The 19,357-nt window shown below is 34.1% G+C and overlaps 2 protein-coding genes across 2 annotated transcripts in view; both read right to left on the reverse strand.

Moving 5' to 3' along the window:
• Window positions 1-13,373, reverse strand: part of LOC124444363 (interferon-induced very large GTPase 1-like) — a 31,710-nt gene extending 18,337 nt beyond the window's left edge. Inside the window, exons 1-2 of the mRNA XM_046994958.1 lie at window positions 13,363-13,373; window positions 3,972-4,138 (exon numbers count right to left, since the gene is read on the reverse strand). The gene's annotated coding sequence lies outside the window, so the exon portion shown is untranslated. The remainder of the gene's footprint in view (window positions 1-3,971; window positions 4,139-13,362) is intronic.
• Window positions 10,401-18,953, reverse strand: LOC124443525 (interferon-induced very large GTPase 1-like). The gene is made up of 5 exons (XM_046993978.1): window positions 18,365-18,953; window positions 17,969-18,032; window positions 16,583-16,696; window positions 15,845-15,895; window positions 10,401-12,952 (listed from the first exon to the last, which is right to left on the reverse strand). Exons 1-5 carry the CDS (start codon window positions 18,842-18,844, stop codon window positions 10,662-10,664), a joined length of 3,000 nt encoding a protein of 999 aa, XP_046849934.1. The 5' UTR covers window positions 18,845-18,953; the 3' UTR covers window positions 10,401-10,661.
• Between the last annotated feature and the right edge of the window lie 404 nt (window positions 18,954-19,357).

Genomic DNA, 19,357 nt, shown 5'->3' on the forward strand with positions numbered 1-19,357 from the left:
GGTGTGCCACTGAAAACTTGAGGGCAGTTCAATGAAGAAGATGGATTAATATCATGACGAACATTGACATTTAAAAGTTCTATTGCGTTTGAGATTAACTGCAGAACAGCCTCTTCAAGTTTGAATACTTCAGCAAATCGCAACGTAGTATGGTAAAGAGAATCAATACGAAAAACGCAAAAATCCCGATCTGGACTTCCTTCGAGGTCAGCAATACAACCCAAAATAGAGTTGCGAAGGAGTCTTACAAAGTATAACCTGTCTGCCATGTTTTAGGGTTGTAGACTTGTACGTAAAACAATTAGTTAATTTTGTTTTCATTATTACCGCATGACAAAAATAAATTATAAATAAATTATAATGTGATCGAGCAAAATTTGATGTTTTGTGCATTGAGTTCTATAATAACTGGAGCGGCTATCTCAAACGCGGCCTTAGATATCTGATCACGCCAAAAAAATGGCGGATTTAGTCCGTTGCCGCTGAGATTTACCGAAATTGACCGCTTTTCCGAAAATTTCACAATTTCCCACTCCCTCCTGAGGAAAGAGTGAGGGAAATGTATGTGTGTATTTGGGATTCGGCAAGCAATTTTTTGATGAAAATCAAGGTAAAAACTTTAAATTCATAACAGCGAGTCAACTGTGGTTGTCAGTTATCTGTTCCTACGAGAATGCATTTATAACTATCGACGAAAGAGCTATATGTCGGCTACACATGTATGAATGCAGATGTTCGTCGTTTTCTTACCAGCGTCAAACTTGTTTGATCGATTTAACTCTTTAGTCTATACAAAAAAGTATATCATAGTTCATGTCCAGGGTTCACGAGAGAGAAGTTAGCTTGTTTGTTATCATTGCTGTTTTGCTTCTTTTCATGCAATGGGCAATGGCTTTCTTCGCCACAATTGTAGGATGTATACTTGTTTCTTTAAAAAAGTACATAATAAATTTCTGGATATTTACGGATTTTCTGTAATTGAGTTTCATATTAAATTTCAAAAAGACTCAAGTCTGCATAGGTTTGGTAAATGAAAACAAACAATATTGTATAGAAATTACTTTAAGTAACCTTTTTATGATGTTCTGAAGTGCAACTGCATCAAATACTTGTAAAGTTGTAGCACATTTTGATTTTGTTGTATTGATATATGAATTGGGCAAAATGCAAATAATCATCAAAACATTTATGCTTCCAATGGTGTTTATAATTCATTTTTAGTTTTAATCTTGTACCCTTCTTTTTCACTTTGTTTTGTTTTTCCTATATTTGCAATATAAGTGCACAATTTGAATGATTAACACAATTTTCACCTCAAAAATAAATTTCATAAGCAGTTGGTAGTGCATTTTGTTCTCTGAGTATCCACATCTGGTGTTTTGTTCATACAAGAATGATGAAGTGGAAGTAGATATGTCATAGCAAGGCAATAAAACCAAATGAATTACATACCTATAGTGTACTTTTATGCTAGAAGCTTGAAAGCTTTTTAGAAATTATAAAGTTATTGGATTATATTACCTCTATATCATCAATCTCATGAAAAGAAATAAGAAGCAAAAAATTTGTAGAAAAGCTTTGAAAAGTGAAAAACTTTTCTTTAAAAAAGCAGCAATAATGCATATGATAAATCTCCATTCTGTACTCTAATAGGTAAATAAGCTCAAACTGTTTCTTAAAGAAACATAAGAAATATATACGAAATATACAGTACAGTAACTCTAAAGGTTTCATTACTGAATCTTTAATGTTTCAGTATAGTGCATTAGATATTAGTAACATTTAAACAACACTCAACCAAAATATTTTGATAAATATATGACATGATTTAAACATTAAGTTATATAAAACCCAATGGCTTATACAGTTTGATGCTTCACATCTGCATCGAGTCATCATCAATCTCAGTACAAATGTTTACATAGACACAAACTTTATGGCCTTCCCCTTTTATATGTTTGTGAATTGACATTTCATTAAGCATCAAAACACACAAAACCTTCTTGCCATCTTTCTTTGGTTCATGAACTTTAACTTCAAAGCATTCAAGGCATCCTTAGTGAATCCTTTGTCTCCATCCAAAGAATTTGACCATGATCAAATTAAATAACTCTGGATAGGGCAGACAATAAATCACAACAAAATGTGTGCAGGGTCTTTTTTGGTTTAGGGAAACTATTTTGCAAATAGATGGGTAATTTAACGATTTCATGCATTAAGAAATGACTGAAAAGTATGCAGAATTTTCTAAACAAAAACAGGAAAACATCATTATATTTGGCGTTAAAGTCAGTCTAAAAAAATACGATCTTTAATATGTATTTTTAAAATACAATTTTATGGCTTTTCAAGTGCATGTATAATCGCTTTTCAATCGTTGACGGACTAAAAAAACAAGCAACTATCTCACCTGTGAGAAGCGATATGTTCCTTTTGTGTAAACTACGGCTTCCAACAATTGAACGATTGTAGTGTTGGCATTATAAAAGAAATGCCAAAAAAGATATCATCACAGAATATGGAACTAACGATATCCATATTCTGTGATATCGTGTTTGTTTTTGAAAAACTCTTTATAATTTACTATGGACACCAGGGGGAGGTCGAGAATATTATTTTTCTACAAAGCGATCATTTCAGCGGAAATACGTCCGTTGGCCGCCATTTTTTTGGCGTCCTCGCCCCAGTAAAGTTAGCCGCTTATTGTAGAACTCGCACCTCGCCAGTTATTGTAGAACTCGATGGTTTTGCGAGTCACGAATAATGTTACGTCATCATAATGGAATCGTGTTTCGACTTTATTCCAAAGCCATCATCAGAGTATATACATAATATATTAATCCTAACGCGGTTTTTAATATGCACATGAAAAACATGTGACTTGGACGAGATTTGAACTCGCACCTTCGGGATACTAGTCCGCCGCTCTAGTTGTTGCGCTACCAAGCCCACAGAGATTGGAGACGAGTCAAATCTCTTTTAAATTGCGTATGGAAGAGAGATTCTCGCCACTATAACAGTTTACTGGATGGCACCGTGTTTCGACTTTATTCCAAAGCCATCGTCAGAGTATATACATAATATATTAATCCTAAAACGGTATCCCGAAGGTGCGAGTTCAAATCTCGTTCAAGTCACATGTTTCTCATGTGCATATTAAAAACCGTGTTAGGATAATATATTTGCATAATGGAATCTTCAACAACAAAATGCGTTTTAACGGAAAATGTACAGGACAAAATCCGATTGTGAAATTCCAGAATTGAATATGATCAAGAACAAATGCACAATGCAAAGGAAAAAATGCGCATTAGTAATTGGAAAATGTAGCTATTAATTTTGGCGGAAATCACCCTCCATATTGATTTGTCATACATGTTCGGTCTATCTTCATGGCAATGCTTCAGTAAACTTATAATGTCTGTAATGCAGTTTCATAACCTTCTTTGCATTTTGTAAATTACTTTTCTTTTAGAACTTGGATTTGAACTTGTTTTGAAATCATAGAAGCTTTCCTCCTACTCTTTTTTAATGCATTAAGATAAATTTTTGATAATAGAAAGCACATGCAGATTTTCATTGAAGTCAATGTTAAGAAATGTAAAATGAAACACAAACTTTAATCGTGGTAACAAAATTGACTATAATTCAAAAGTCGCTTATAGCATTAGGAATATGAGTTTAATTTGGGATAAAAACATCTGAACATCGATTTGTCATGCATGTTCAGTTTATCTTCATGGCGATGCTTCAGTAAACTTGTAATGTCAGAAATGCAGTTTCGAAATCTCGTTTGTATTTTTTAAATTACACTAGTTTTAGAATTTGGACTTTAAAACTTCAGTCAAAGTGACTGCATGCTTAATCTTTTCATTTATCACTGACACACACCCGATAAAAAGTGAAAGATAAAATAAAAGCAACACCAACCAAATGAATAGCAGGTGAATAATTGCGATTAAACTTCATACCTTAATTCAGTATCAATTTCTTTTGATCCATGTGAGTTTCGTTGCATAAGCGCATTCGGATAACGAACAAAGATAAAGCAAAGTAAAACTTTCCTTCACCAAACTGCTTCATCAACATTAATGACTTCCACGTAGAACATCTCAGTTATATAATTAAGTATACATCACTGACTAACAACAATTATCATTTAAATAAAAATACATAACTAAGGACCTCATGCAGAGTGCATGATAACATTGGGACTAGCCAAATGCTGAAAAACGAGTGCATTGATACAAAAAATTGAGACATTTTTACTTTTTACTTAATTTTTGCCTCAAGCTTAATTCTTTTATGCTCAGATATCAGCGACATATTCTCTCAGATATAGGCAATTGAGCCATGTTCGTTGTCTGATACAAAAGCATATTTTATCAGTGCTATTGTGAGCACCAAACAACAAGAGCCGGCGATATTGTTTACAAGTCTCAAGTGAATGGCGGTGAGTCAAACTTTAGTATATCATAATCCTTGTCTTAAATACCAAAGTCTTTGTCAAGGAAATTGTCGACGAAGAAATTGTCATCATTCACTTTGATAGTTGCACCAGTTGGGAAATCAAAATCTTCCATAATCTTTATTGCACAATTGATGCCTGAAGCTAAATTTAAAAACAATTACAAAATGGTGGCTGGTGTTCAATACATGATGTCTTCATGAAAGAAATTTTATGTACAGCGTTTTTTTCAATATCCCTACAGACATCATCAACTTTTCTAATGCTACTTGTTGGCCTTTCATCACTGCCCCACATTTCAGCATGATATTTTGTCACCCCAAATCAGCCAAAACTGGGCCATGTTGTTGTAACATTAGAAGTTTTTTCACTTCTTTTACTCTTTATTAAACGAATTTTCAAATTATTCCTCAAAGCAAAAATTGCCAGACTTATCATCATGAAAATTAAATGCTGTTTTAACGGTTCGATACTTCATTGAAGCATTTGGTTCAGCTTCTTGTCACTCTTGTTGGATAATGGAGCTAATACATATAAAAAAAATGTATTGGTTGGGTTTGTCATAACTTGTGGTAAAAGAAAATTTTGGTGGATCTTCATCCTCCTCATTTTTAAAGTATTTCATCGCTTACTAATCTATTTTCTCACCAAAACTCAATGTGTTATCTTAATTTGGCAACTTTTGATTAAATGAAAAACTTTTTGTCTGGAATTTGTAAAAGCAATGTCTATCATCCAGCAGAGTATTTCCATCAGTTCAGTAAAAAAACTGGAATAACAAAATTCTACACAGACATTGGAAAACAAATTTTGCTTTTCAAAATAATCATGTCAGACCACAGGCAAGATACCACATACAACCTCCACAAAGCAATGCATTCATGATTTTGCTCTAAATTCACCATCTTTCATATTGCTTCACTATTAACATTATCATCAGAAAAGATTTAGAAATGGCCATATTACCCACTCCGACGAAGCGCACTTCGGCAAACGGATGTCTTGCTGCTAAAACATTTTTGGTAGAATGCTTATAGTCAAAGCAACTCTCCAGATTGCAAATTTAGTAAGCTATCTAGTTGAAAAAACTACTAGACCCCTAACAATCAAAAGTTCTTTTTGTATTACTTAAACACGGCATGCGTGCAACAAACACGAAAGATGATTTTATATTATCTAATATTTCCTATTTTAACTTTAGCTTATGTGACGCTATGGAACATTAAGACTATGAACATTAATTTAGGAAATGATTTGGTACATTTACATAAAAACATTTAACAGATTTGCAAGCTTCTGCAAAGATGAAAAATAGAGCTATTTTTTCTCTTCCACAACGCTAAAACACCTAAAATATAAGATGTTTCAAGAAAGGGCTCAGTACGACCCTCTCATGCAGTGTTTGCTTTGACTAAGAAAAATCCAATAAAAACAAACTGTTTCCTTTGATTTAGGGCCCATTCACACTAACACTTTAAATCGATTCGAAATCGATTGGAGTCCGTATGATGGCTAATGTGAACACTTGCAAGTGATGCGAAAAAGAATTCGATCCGAACTAATTTGGGCCACTTGAGAAGGTGGTCTCAAATCGGATTAGTTTAGTCTGCATGATAATGTGAACATGCAACACGAATAGAATCAGGTCAATCTTGATCAAGCATATGTTTTTGATTTAGTAAGTAGACTTTTCATGCGATCACACATGTCACGCGTTGTTTTTACTGTGTTTGCTTGCAGCAATATTTTACAGTTCTACTTATAAGTAAAAAGTAACTCGACGCGCCTTGCATTCGTTTGAAAGTATTGCAGCATTTTTTTTCGTATCACTCTCGATCTTTTGGCTGTTTTTTGCGTTCTTTTGGTATTCTCGTAAAGGTATGCCTCTTGCAGTAATCTCCGCCGTTTATATTCGCTAAATATTGTTATTATCAAATATTCAAAGATAGTATAAGAAAGGCACAAAAAATTTAATGTCAATCATTTAAAGCAAATGTAAACATTAATTTTACTTAAACTATAGATACTAAAGTATGTACCCACAATACCCTATAATTACACTAAAACACCTGCTGACCCATATCTATCCTTTTGAGTTTCTTTTTATACTATGTTATCAAGCGAAAAATGATGCAGATAAAACCTTAACTGTGAACACTCGTACTTTTTCATTTTAAAACAAATCAAATTCGAATCCACTAATTCGATTAGCAAACAAATTAAGTGTGAATGGGCCCTTAATCAGTCAATAAGTGATATTATCTTTTTGTGGTTTTCATATCAACCATGCAGGTGTCTCAACAAAAAATATCATAATATTTTATTGTTATCAACCGACATGGTGGATCATTTTCCCGTAAGTTAAACATGAAAAACATGAATACGATTCAAATGTTGTACAGGTATTGTGGTTGTATTCTTTCATATTACGACATTATTCAACAAAAATAAAGGTTATGCAATAACACATATCTGTGTAGATAATAACATGTTTACATTTTATATAAATTTTTACATGTTTAAAAAAAGTAAACGATAATTGATATACAGAAGTATAGTCAGAAAAATTAAATATAGTTACAATTAATAATTGACGGTCTCATACGTTATTAAGACTCGTACACAACATACATCATACGAAATTACAATCTAGAGAATTACGCTTAGTTACAAGACTTTAAAATAAAAATTATGTGCAACAAATAACGTTAAGAATGACTACTTATGTTGCTTTTCTAATTAAATTGAAGCAATTAATTGAAGTCTATAAGATTAAATTATGGCTCACGTTATTAAAGGAATATTTTAGAGACAAAAGAATTTGTTGAACAAGCCACAGCACTTTTTGTGACAGAAACATATATCACGACAAAATTCCAAATGAACGTTTAGCAACAAAAGATTTTATCGATTTCAATCATGACAATCTTCTCTTTTCAACAATAAGTCAGTATCATATTGCTTTTGCACCACGACCTCCATAAAGAAAAAGGTCTTCGCGCGTAATGTTGAAAGCCCACTCGATATTTATCATAAATGAGATGTAAAGTCTATTTTGACTTTCACCATTGTCGTTTGATGGTGTTTTTTTTTATGTTGTCAATGTGATTAATTTTCATCATAGTGAATATGTTATTTTGTTCGTCTTTCTAACATTTATAGCTAAGACCCAGCACAGCAAAATAAATTGTATTTGAAATTGTTAATTATCGTTAAATTGTTTATTTGATGTTTTTGAAGGTAAATTATTTGTAGTTTATGTAGTCACGAAATGAATATTTCCCTTGATGTCTTTTAATAAGTACATATTACATAGTTAAGGTTGTTAAATTGTAAGTATAGTTCTAAACGAATTGATCCTAATATTTCATTAACGCATTGGTAGGTAACAATACAAAAATTTAATCACAACACTTTTAGTCTACTTCTTTAAACATTTATTTAACAAAAAAAACATTAAATGATTCCGGTACTGATCAAAGTATATTTCAACAAAAACGAGCTAAAACCGAGTTACAAAAAAAACATTGTTTAAAAATCGACTTCAGCGGATGGTTTTGATGAAGATTTTTATAAGTTGTATTCCTCCTTCAGTTGTTTTACGGCCTCACTGAAGGTCACATTTTTCCAAATTGAAGGTATTTTTGCTTCCTTTGCTTCATAATGTTCCGCCAGTTGTTTCGAGAACTTTACCATAAACCACTGCCAATATTTAGAAGCTTCAAATGAGCGATCTGGAGGAATTTTCCACGATTTGTAGTAATCGTTTACTGACTGATAATTTTTGTAGAGATGCGGTTTCCAATTCGTGTCAATGTTATTAAATGTGTCATTTCCAGATACAAGAAAAGTACAAATATCGGAAGCCAAAATCGCAGTTCGGACATCGCGATAACCTGCCAAACCCAGAGGACGGTGTATTTTGGTCGAGTATTGTTGATGTATTTCTGTCACGTTTTCACCATCGTCTGAATGTTTTGATTGCTCCACAGTCTGATCACACAAAGCTTTACAAAATGGACAAACAGCCTGACACCCAAACAGTAATTTTGAACGCCTTTCGTCGGGTGCTGGCTGCCAATTACTAAGAGTTTCACTATCCAATTTAGCATCAGTAAGGGATTGCACAAAGTTTTCGACCAACTCACGAACTTTTGCGTCAAATAAATCAGTTTCTTTTAAATCTTCATCCATTGTAGCGACACCAAACATTTCTGTCGTAATGGCAAGAAAAGAACACTGTTCCACAAACTTTTTAATCCAATTCGTTACTTTCCAACTCTCGCTTCCTTGTTCGATTTCATGTCTAGCTTGCTCATTTGCGTCTTCAATGGCAGAAAAAATATTTGACTTCAGCTTCTCTCCTTCATCTTTTAACAGAGATTGCACCAGTTTCGATCCTGTGTTCAAGCAAAAGTCTTCCACGTATTCCTTTAATTTTTTTTCCAAAAATTGAATAGGATTCTTCAAATACGGAACAAACAATTCAAAACTAGGGTTTTCTCCAAGTTGAATCAAAACACTGGCATGAAAGTGAGCCTTGCTTAGAAACATGCTCTTCGTCGAAAGTTTAGTATCAATTACTGTTACAATGCCTTTGTTAAGTTCTGACATTATAGGCTCACGAAGCACATCAACCAATGACGTGGCAGCCAAAACTTCTTTCTCCATCTCTTTGCAAAGGTTGATAAAATACTTTTCCAGCCTTGGTCTTAAAGTATTTTCAAGATTACGTCGAATATCACGCTCTTCAACATAAAGCTCTTCCATTTTATCAAAAATAGGAAAGGCACGGGCAAATGTGTATAACAGTATGTCACATACCAATGGTTTTTTAAACTTCATGTTTTGTTTCTCTGTTTCTTTATCAATGGTAGAAATGATTTCATCATACATTGTTATAAGATCATTTTCAGTAAATCTAACAGCAATGTTGGAAACTCTCTCTGCAAACTGCTTTCCTTGAGAGATAACTTTATTTTTGATATCATATGCCCTTGACACACCATCGTCTATGATAAAAGTATACATGGATTTGGACCAATTTCGAATTAAACCCTCCCGTAAATGAAAGCATATTTCTATCAATGACAGGATCAGCATTAAAAAGCAGAAATTCTATACTTTTTGGTTCTAGTTTCGTTAACATCTCAGCACTAAGATCAGAATTTTCTGGTAGAAGAACATCAACCATATATTCATTGACATCACGCTTTACTTCCTCACAATTAGGAACTTCGCTAATCCATTGTTTCTATCCTTTTTGAAATGCTGCTTTACATTCTTCTTCGTCATTTATTTTTTGAGTTGACACTAAGTTTTTTGCTTTGTCCAGAAGTTGTTTTTCATAATTTTTTTTCATTTCTTCAACATCTTGTTGTTGCTGCAGATGGTGGAAGGTTGCCTCACAATTTTCTATAACAGACGCTTCCTGATTTCGTTTGTATCTTTTAATTTTAACCATCACGTGTTCTTTCCATTGTTCAAGGGTAGATTTATCTTCACTGCTTTCAAAAAACGTCTGCATTTCTTTCTCCATTTTTGTCTTGAGTTCTTCTGCCTTTGCAAATATACGTTTTTACTGCTCATCCAACATTCCTTTCGTTCTTCTCGTGTAGTGCATCTTTTCAAGTCTCTTTCAATACTTCTCTCAATTTCATCCATTCCATTTACCATTAGTTTTACTAATTCTTTGAAAAGTTTTTTGTCTAATGATGCATAAGCTCTGATTTCGATCACATTTCGGAAACTGAAAATGAAGTTTTCCTTTAGCATGGCTTGCCATAGATCTTTAACTCGTTTACGGAATGAAGATACAGTTAGCTTGACCACTTCTTTTGAGCACATTAGTTGAATAATATTCTCCTTTACTTTTTGCAAGTCTCTACCATAATTTGGGTTTATCGGAGCCATGGGAGGACTTCCTTTCAATAGACTCGGTATGTAAATACGTCTTTATTTTCATCAAATGCAATGATGTCATCTAACTTTTGAAACTGATCTTCACAATTTTCTTGTATTGCTGCAAGCCTTGCCATATGGTCTAGATTTTGCTTTAGATTTCGCCTATCCATCATTAACTTATCTGCAGCGTCATTAGCAGCAACATTTTGATGGACGATCTTGCATGATTTCTTGTCTTTCACAAGTTTCATTTTGAAAAAAGCATGAACAGCCATCGCCAAAAATTCTTTCATTTCATTGTAGTTTTCACCAAAGATATTGACAATCGTGACATCAGCCACACCAACAGCAAAGTTGCCAATTCATTATCGTGTTCTCTCACTTTTGGGTCAGCCATTCCTTTCAGACCTTCAGTATCGATGATCAACACATAATCAAAATTTGAGTCACATTTAAGTTGATGACTAAGTGGAACAAGACTAGCAAAAGCACCACGAGTACATCTTCCTGCACTTACAGGAAACTGTAAGCCAAACATTGTATTTAACATTGTCGATTTACCGGAACTTTGAATACCTAACACAGAAATGACGTAAATGCTAGCGTTATTTGTTCGCTTTTCTAATTCTTCATAAACATCATTAAACCATTTCATTGGTATGTAACTTGAATTACCATCCAGCAATTCCAAAGGCTCTCCGGAAAGAAGAATTTTTGCTGCAGCACCTGCATAATCATTCACTGGAATATCAGGAAGCTGATAAAGTTGGGCAACCTCTCTAATGATATGCTCCAAACCAAATGAAGACTTTAATATCAATTCTTCAAGTTCATTTAAATTCTTTTCTTCCTCGGTTTGTGAATCTGGCTTATCATTGTGCATATTTTTGGTAGGTTCTTTAACAGAAAGTAATGCCCGACGATATTTTTGATGTAAATCTGTCATCACAGATAGAGAAGCTTTGTCTAATAAATACTTCAAATGATGCAAATTTCTATTAAGTTCCCGTTCATTCATTGCAGTTATTGAATTAAGAAAGTTAATAACATCTTTGTTCATACTATTGAAAGAGTCAATCTGAGCCTTTTTTTCATTTTCCCGTTCTTTGTACAATTCATTGACAACGTCTTTATTAGTGGGACGAAATTTTGGATTATGTATCTTTTTTTCTAAATCTGCTAAAGTTGGTACATGACCTTGTAGCTTAAACAGGTTTTTTGCATTTTGAATCCCATCAGAAATCCAAGTTTCCACAATTTTTTCTAATTTGGCATAAGCTGGGTCGTCATCAAAGTAAACACCAATTTCCTTTGAGTGGCATTTGAAATTTGCTAAAGATTTCAGTGTACTTTCTTGCTTGTTAATGTCTTCAGCCTTTTTTATATTGCTTTGTATAACCTTGCGAATATAATTGAAAAATTCATATTCATTTGATTTAGATGCTTTTGTACAGGAAGACAATTTTGTTCGATGATACTTGTCTAAGTCTTTGTAGTACTTCACTTCTTTTTGCCTTTTTTCGTTAAAAATCAGCAGTGTTTTACCTTCAGACATTATAGCTTCATTCAAAAAATTTTTCATGCGTTCGTCAGGCATTTTCGACGGCAATAAAATACACAAAATGTTTGATATCTCTCGAAGTACATTAACTTGCTTCTTGAAACTCCGAGCATTGCCGCGTAAATTGGTAAAACAAATTTCATTTTGCAAAGAGTTCTTCTTGTTTACACCAGGAAGATACCACACAAGTTCAACTAAACCTTCCACGACTTTCCTTTCCACATCACCACCATTGATGTTTTTATGAAAAAAGAAATCATGATCACCATTACCATCACTGATAATCTTGTTCATTAGGGACGATTTGGACATGGTCACATTACCCAGCCGGATAAAAGACACTACAGGAAACGGATGTTCAGTTGCGTAAACAACTTTAACAGAATCTTCGGAAGTGGCATCTTTCCAAGATTTTGTTATTTTTTCCAACGCTGAAAGCAAGACAGTTGGGTTTTTTGCTGGATTATCAGGATAAGGTAAAATGAAAGGAACGCTAAGCTGACATACACTAAGTTTAACAGCTAGATCCCGTCGCAAGAAATCGTCTGAACTATAGAAAAGTCCTATCAAAGCATCCATAGGGTTAATTCCTTCCACAGCTTCACTTTCGTTATCACTATCACTATCATCGGAATCATCTTCATCTTCAAAACTTTTATTTTCGACTTTATTGGATTCAATCTCATCTTCCTCCTGGTCATCACTATCACTTACATCAGTACCATCATTTGATTTGATATTAACTTTATTTTTTTTTAATGGTTCCAGTTTAAATTCACGTGCATGGTGATTAGCCATCATTAACATTTTAAGAATATAACTGGGAATTTGGTCATGAGAAGTCAGTTCGTCGTCAGTAAACGTTGCAACAGTACGTGCATGTTTTAATGTAAGTTTTGTTTTAAGACCTAAACGTTCGCATAGTTGAGATAATGTCTTTTGTTTTGTGTTATGAGAGGTCTTTTCAGTTTTATTGGGAGTTACACCAAATTCGAAATCCTGACGAAATTCTTTTGGGCCTAATTGAAAAAAAACACATAGAATGACCTCCAAAAATTTATTTGTTATATTTATAATTTTTGTACTACACAGCACACGCCTTACAAATAAAGACTTGGATTAATTTTACCCATAATTTAGGTATACCTGTGCTATTGTGTGTTCAAAATCAACCAAAAATTTTAAATAGCTCAAAGCAAGGCGATACTGTATACTGCGACAAGAAAGCAAAACTTTATGCCACAGTTTGACACTGTTTCAAGGAACCCAAACCATCAAAATAATAATTTGATCTATCTAAGATAAACAAAGGCATTTGGGAAAACAATTTCAGGAAGATATAAGTCAAACTAAATATCGTAAGCTATTGGCCGTGAAAAAGAGAATTTGGCTTCAACAAGTTTACATCATTGCATGTCCATCTTTTGACCCCATGTGCTCCAATTGCTGTTTAGCTTCGTCATTCTTGTGCGCAACCTTTTTCCAAAGTGCAAATCTTTTCGTCCCACAAATTTTTTGCAAAGTTTTTCAATCCAGCTTAATGCGATAGATATTTGCAGCCGCAGCTACAAATAAATCTAGTGCGCCTTGATATGCTACCCTCAAATGTTAGCTAGTGTAGTTTGCGGTAATCGTCGTCGAAAATACTATTCCATTCAAGGCACAAACATTCTCTTTCATTTCAGCTTTAAGCTGCTTACGTTCATATAGATAAGAGTCACTGGTTTCAAATTTTACAAACACGCTTAAATGGCTTAATTTACACAGCGAAAGTGCGAAATTCTCACTAGGGTTACAAGATGCTATTTAGGGGGAATCTTTCCATGTTTTTGCCGGTTTCGTTATAACACTGACGATTTAGCGTACATCGAATATGAATCTATTATTGCTATATTCATGCCTTAATCAACAATTTTTCTAGACTATACTATCATGTTTATTCGTTTCCTTGGTTTTGTTCTGTCTTTTTTGAGAATTGTTGCTACTGTTAACCAAAGTTGTCCAAGTAAATTGATGTGAAGTGCTAATGAAGTATCCATATCTCCTTTTCACAATCCACTTGCATTGGCTTTGCACGTAGTTTAAAAAGGCCAGTTTTCGTGTCGGTTATAAAACAAGACACTCTAGCACTAGCTAGGATACCGAATTTACAAAATTACCGCGATTACAAAAACAATGTCGTAGTCTGTTTAGAAAAATATACGAAAAACAGAATGTCGATTGGATAAAATGCAAAAAGAACAACCAGAAATAGTGTTACAAATCGCATTGCTCACAGAAGTTGTCTTGGATAGCATAAAATCGAATACCTACTTCAAAAGATTGCGAGAAAAGACATCTGCCATGATGTCTTTTATGTTACTAGCATTTCCCAAGGATGCGGCAAAAACAAAAGCCATTTCCAATGAAAGCCATTTTCTGGGAAATCAAAAGTCTTCTACCGTTAACTTAGTTTTTTAAAATATGAAGACGTTTGTGCAAAACCATTTGAATGGCTTTATTTGCAGTCAAATTCACCCACGATATTTTGGATGTCTGCTTTGACGTAATGTTGAGAATGACGAAGAAAGCTAAAATCCTTATTTTTGTAAAGGTCATGAGAACTATTATTCTCAGAACGTAGTGTTTCTGCACAAAATTGAGGGAAAAACAGCTAATGTACATCGCGCATTAAGTCCAACTTCAAAATATCCTGCATGTTAGAATAAAAAGCGTCTCCCTCGAAGTGTTTACTACTGAATCAGCTCTTGAAAATGGTTGTCGACTGAAAAGAAACGCCATTTAAAGAGATAAATTTAGAAATCGACAAGTCCTTGCGGCTCTCGGATAAACATAGCCGAAATAAAAAGATGTTTGAATGTGGAGCCCGGGGAAAAAAACTTTGGCATAATGACCTTTTCCTGTCGTTTGGTAATTGGTAGGGTATGTCCCTTGATGGATACGACTAATATTACTTCCTTTGTTTACTCAATAATAATGACAGGAAAAACAGCGCTTGTATAGTATATTTCATAACCTCCGGTCGAAATATATAAGTATCAGTCTTAGTGTCATGGAGACCCTTTCATCTCACGGTGAATTTATCTGAGAGGTAAGCAATCGGATCTGGTCTCCAGCTTATGAAAGGTGCGAGTTAGTAAGTTGATCTCAAGGTGAAGAAATCGGTTTTACATTGATCAAACAAGGGATTAATGATGTTTGATCTAGCATCTAGTCGTTGCTACCCGAACAGAAAGAACTCAAGGAAGTCATAATCTGGGCGGCTGTTTCACTTGCCTGAAACACTATGACGAATATGTCTAACTTGATGCACCAAGTTAAACGATCCAGAGCAAGTTAAATGAGTTAAGGAGTATGTGCTCCTCTTATATGATTCATGTATGAACCGATGTAGTATGAAAGAATGTTATATGCAGTGCGGTGTTTGAAATTAAATGAAGATATGATCTTCGCACTTTTGCTGGACAATTTAAGCAATTGTCTCATGAACCTGAAAAATTCAGGTGACTCAACGGGACTCGAACCCATGACCTCGCATTCGTTGACTCAGGTTCATGAGACAATTCTTAAATTGTCCAGCAAAAGTGCGAAGATCATATCTTCATTTAATTTAAACCGATGTAGTGTTGCAAACGTTCAGCAACACAGTTAATGAGGAGTTCGTTTGCCAAAAGAGATTGAATTGCTAAAAAGGCCCCCTTTCAGTTCAAGAAAATCGATATGAAAACGTTTCTTTATAATATTTTAATTTTGTTTATTGTTTGCATCGAACAGACCCATGCATATGTAGCCTTGCTTTGATGCATCCGTAAAATATAATCTTTCTTATACGTGTTTCGAGGTAGATAAAAGTTGCAGTTCTATTAATTTATTTAATCGTAAAAAGTTGCTAAAGCAGTAATTAGACTTACCATCAATGTCCTTTTCTTTTTCCAAAAGAACGTTCTTCCTATTTTCTTGACCTATAAACATTTTTTGGAACTTTTTTCAATCCAGCTTGACGAAATGGGGATTTTTTTTTGCAGCAGCAACAAATAGTTTATCTGGTGCTCCTTGATATGCCACCCTCAAAATTCAGCCAGTGTTGTTTGCAGTAATTATCATCAATAACAAAATGGAATTTAAGGCACAAGAGTTTTTTTGTCTTTCATTTCAGCTTCAATCTGCTGATGTTCATATAAAGAATGAAAATCGTCGTTTTTTTTAAAATTTTACAAATACCTTTCATTCACTCTGCTAAAGTAGACACAAAATTGTAACCAGGTTTAAAATAATCCTTTTAAGGTGAGGTCTTCCCCGTCTTTTTACCGGTTTGACGTGAGACGTTGGCGATTTTACGTCAGTAGAATGTTAAACTTATAGCCAAGCCTAATTATAAAGTGTTCTATGACATTATTTTTATTCACTTCATCGTTTTTTCACTCTTTTTTTGACAGTCGTGTCGCTATTATTAACAAAATTTGTTGACTTTTCCGAACAAATGAATTATTGGGATGCAAAGATGTAACACTCACACCTCCCTAGCACAAACATCAAATGACTTTAAGCCAGGTGTACAATACAATCTAGCACGAAAAGCAATCTGGTATGTTTTTTACACCCCGATAAACTATCATATATTTTCTCGTTCATAACAAATGAAAACGTACCCGTTACATGATCATTGCTATCTTTTGAGGTGTTTACGTTTTCCTCTTTTTTCTTTTCTTCGTCAAAATCATTCAAATCATTTTTCTCCGTGGTTTGGTTAGACTCTTTCTCAACTAAAGACAAAAATTTTTTTTCTCACTTTATAAATTTTTCGTGAAACAGTGTTACACAATTTTCTCATGCAGCTTTTCCAGTAGCACAGACAGCGAAACATCAAAATATCTTCTCGTCAACACCGAAGAGAAAGAGTGGTATATGCAGAGCAACCTCGATTGCATGCAGTTAAAAACACCATTTCCAACATTACGATGTATAAAAGAAGGCAGATTCAGCCATTCGCCTCTGATAACATATAATACAATTTGAAGCGCAATACAGAAATGTATTTGCTTAAAGGGGGCTTCACAGACGGTGGCGGATCTAAGGTTTGTCAAAATAAGCTACTGCAGCTCATTTTGGAAAATATTTAGGTTAGAGGCAATAAATAAACTCAGATCTGTCGATGAAATGGTAAGTGAAACTAAAGCTCCTTGAAGAGCCTTGTGCGAAAATTGTTGGTATAATTTCGAAGCACGACCATAAGTGGGGACTGACGATGGCTACAAACTAGATTGTAGGAAAATAGAAGTTACAGCTTCCAATTGTGCGGTAGTAGTTGTTCGGGACGGTAAAGTGTAAACGTTCGCCGGGGCTAGCTCTTTGAATTTTGAAACCTGAAAACGCGACAAGGATCAGCTAGATGGTTATAAACACCTGAGATATGTTTGGCACGGAACAAAATGTTAAATTTTAAAGAAACTAGCAAGAGGCGACGAACAAATATCATCACTGTCGGGTTCCGAGAGGTAGATCTATTTATAATTTCGACCAATGCTGCGTTATCTGTGTGAAATAGTACGCGTTGATCACGCAAAAGGTGACCCCATAACAATACGCTTAGAACGATTGGGTAAAATTCCAAAAAAACGATGTTTAATTTTTTGCAGTGCTCAGGCCAGGGCTCGCAACACCAAAATTTACCGAAAATAGCTCCAAATCAAAAACTTGCAGAAGCGTCTGTGTGTAAATTCAAAACATTAGATGGAAGCCAATAGTCGGAAAGAAAAAATGACGGACCGATAAAATCATCTATAACTATAGAGCTATAAGTATATAGTCTGGGGGCGTAGTAAATGTTTTACCCATCCCTAATAAAATTTCAGACGTATTTTCGCAACACAGAAGTTAAAAATTTTAACAACTTTTCAATCTTCAAACTTTCTCGGTGAGCTGAGCTTCTGCTTAAAACTTATGAAATATTTTTTCATCTTGTCAATTAAACATCTTATCGTCCGCCGTCTTGTTAAAATTTACGTTATTTCTCTTACGTAGATAAAGCTACATACCATTCGCAGGCTCTTCTTCATTTTTTGTGAAATTCACACTTTCCTCAAATATTTTCCAAGAGAAAAACAAAACATAACTGTCTTAAATTTTTGGTCAAACACTCTTTTACGTCAATTCGTCAGATTTTGCTAAATTTTATTCTTAATGAGCCCGACTACTTTTTCTTTGGTTTTATCATAGTATTTATGACATTTAGTCTTTTCAACGGAAACATGTGAAGAACATTTCTTATGAATATCAAACATTGTATGAATATGAACAGATTTAACAATTGTTCAAGAGTCGTTGAAACTTGTTACATTAACAATACAACATTTTCAAGTGGGACAGACTGGCTTTTTAAAACCATAGCAATATGTTCGTGAAATGTCTGACAAATGCTTGAACTTACCAAATACCTTTTTAGATTCTTCCTCCTCATTTGCATGTTGATCTGACATTAAATTGTCTTGGAAAATATTTCGAGAACTAGAGTTAAAACTTTCTTTCAGTATGGCTTTCCAAAAACTTTTAACTCGTTCACGAAACGAAGAAACAGTAAGTTTGATCAATTTTTCTGAGCACATTAACTCAATTATACTTTCCTTTACTTTCTGCAAGGTAATACCATAATTTGGATTCACTGGAGCCATAGGGGGACCTCCTTTCAATAAATTTGGTATGTAAAACATGTCTTTGTTTTCGTCAAATGCAATGATGTCGTCCAACTTTTGAATCTGATCTTTACAGTTTTCTTGTACAGCTGCAAGCTTTGCCATTTTTTCTAGATCTTGCTTTAAATTTTGCCAATTCGCTGTAAAATTCTCCTCGGTGTTGGTAGCAGAAACATTTTGATAAACGATTTTGCAATTTTTTTTCTCTTTCAGCAGCTTCATTTTAAAAAAAGCGCGAACAACTATGTTTAAAAATTCTATTATTTCATTATGCTTTTCACCAAAGATATTGACAATCGTAACATCAGCCACACCAATAACAAAAGTTGTCAGTTCAATAGAATGTTCTCTCACTGTTGGATCAACCAGTCTTCTCAGTCTTCAGTATCGACGATCAATAAGAAGTCCAAGTTTGAGTCCAATTTAAGTCGATCACTAAGTGGTACAAGACAAACAAAAGCGCCACGAGTGCACTTTCTCCGACTTACAGGAAATTCCAAGCCAAACATTGCATTCAACATTGAAGACTTACCAGAACTTTGAATACCTATTACAGAAATCACGCAGATTCTAGCGTTATTTGTTTCGCGTTCCACTTCCTTATAAACAGCATCAAACCATTTTAAAGGTAGATAACCTGAATCACCATCTAGTAATTCCAAAGGAAGACCTGAAAGAAGAATCTTCGCACCAACACTGGCATAATTATTTCTTACAAAATCGGAGAGTTGATGA

This window comes from Xenia sp. Carnegie-2017, unplaced genomic scaffold (assembly GCF_021976095.1).
Source record: "Xenia sp. Carnegie-2017 unplaced genomic scaffold, XeniaSp_v1 HiC_scaffold_21, whole genome shotgun sequence".
Lineage (NCBI taxonomy): Eukaryota > Metazoa > Cnidaria > Anthozoa > Malacalcyonacea > Xeniidae > Xenia > Xenia sp. Carnegie-2017.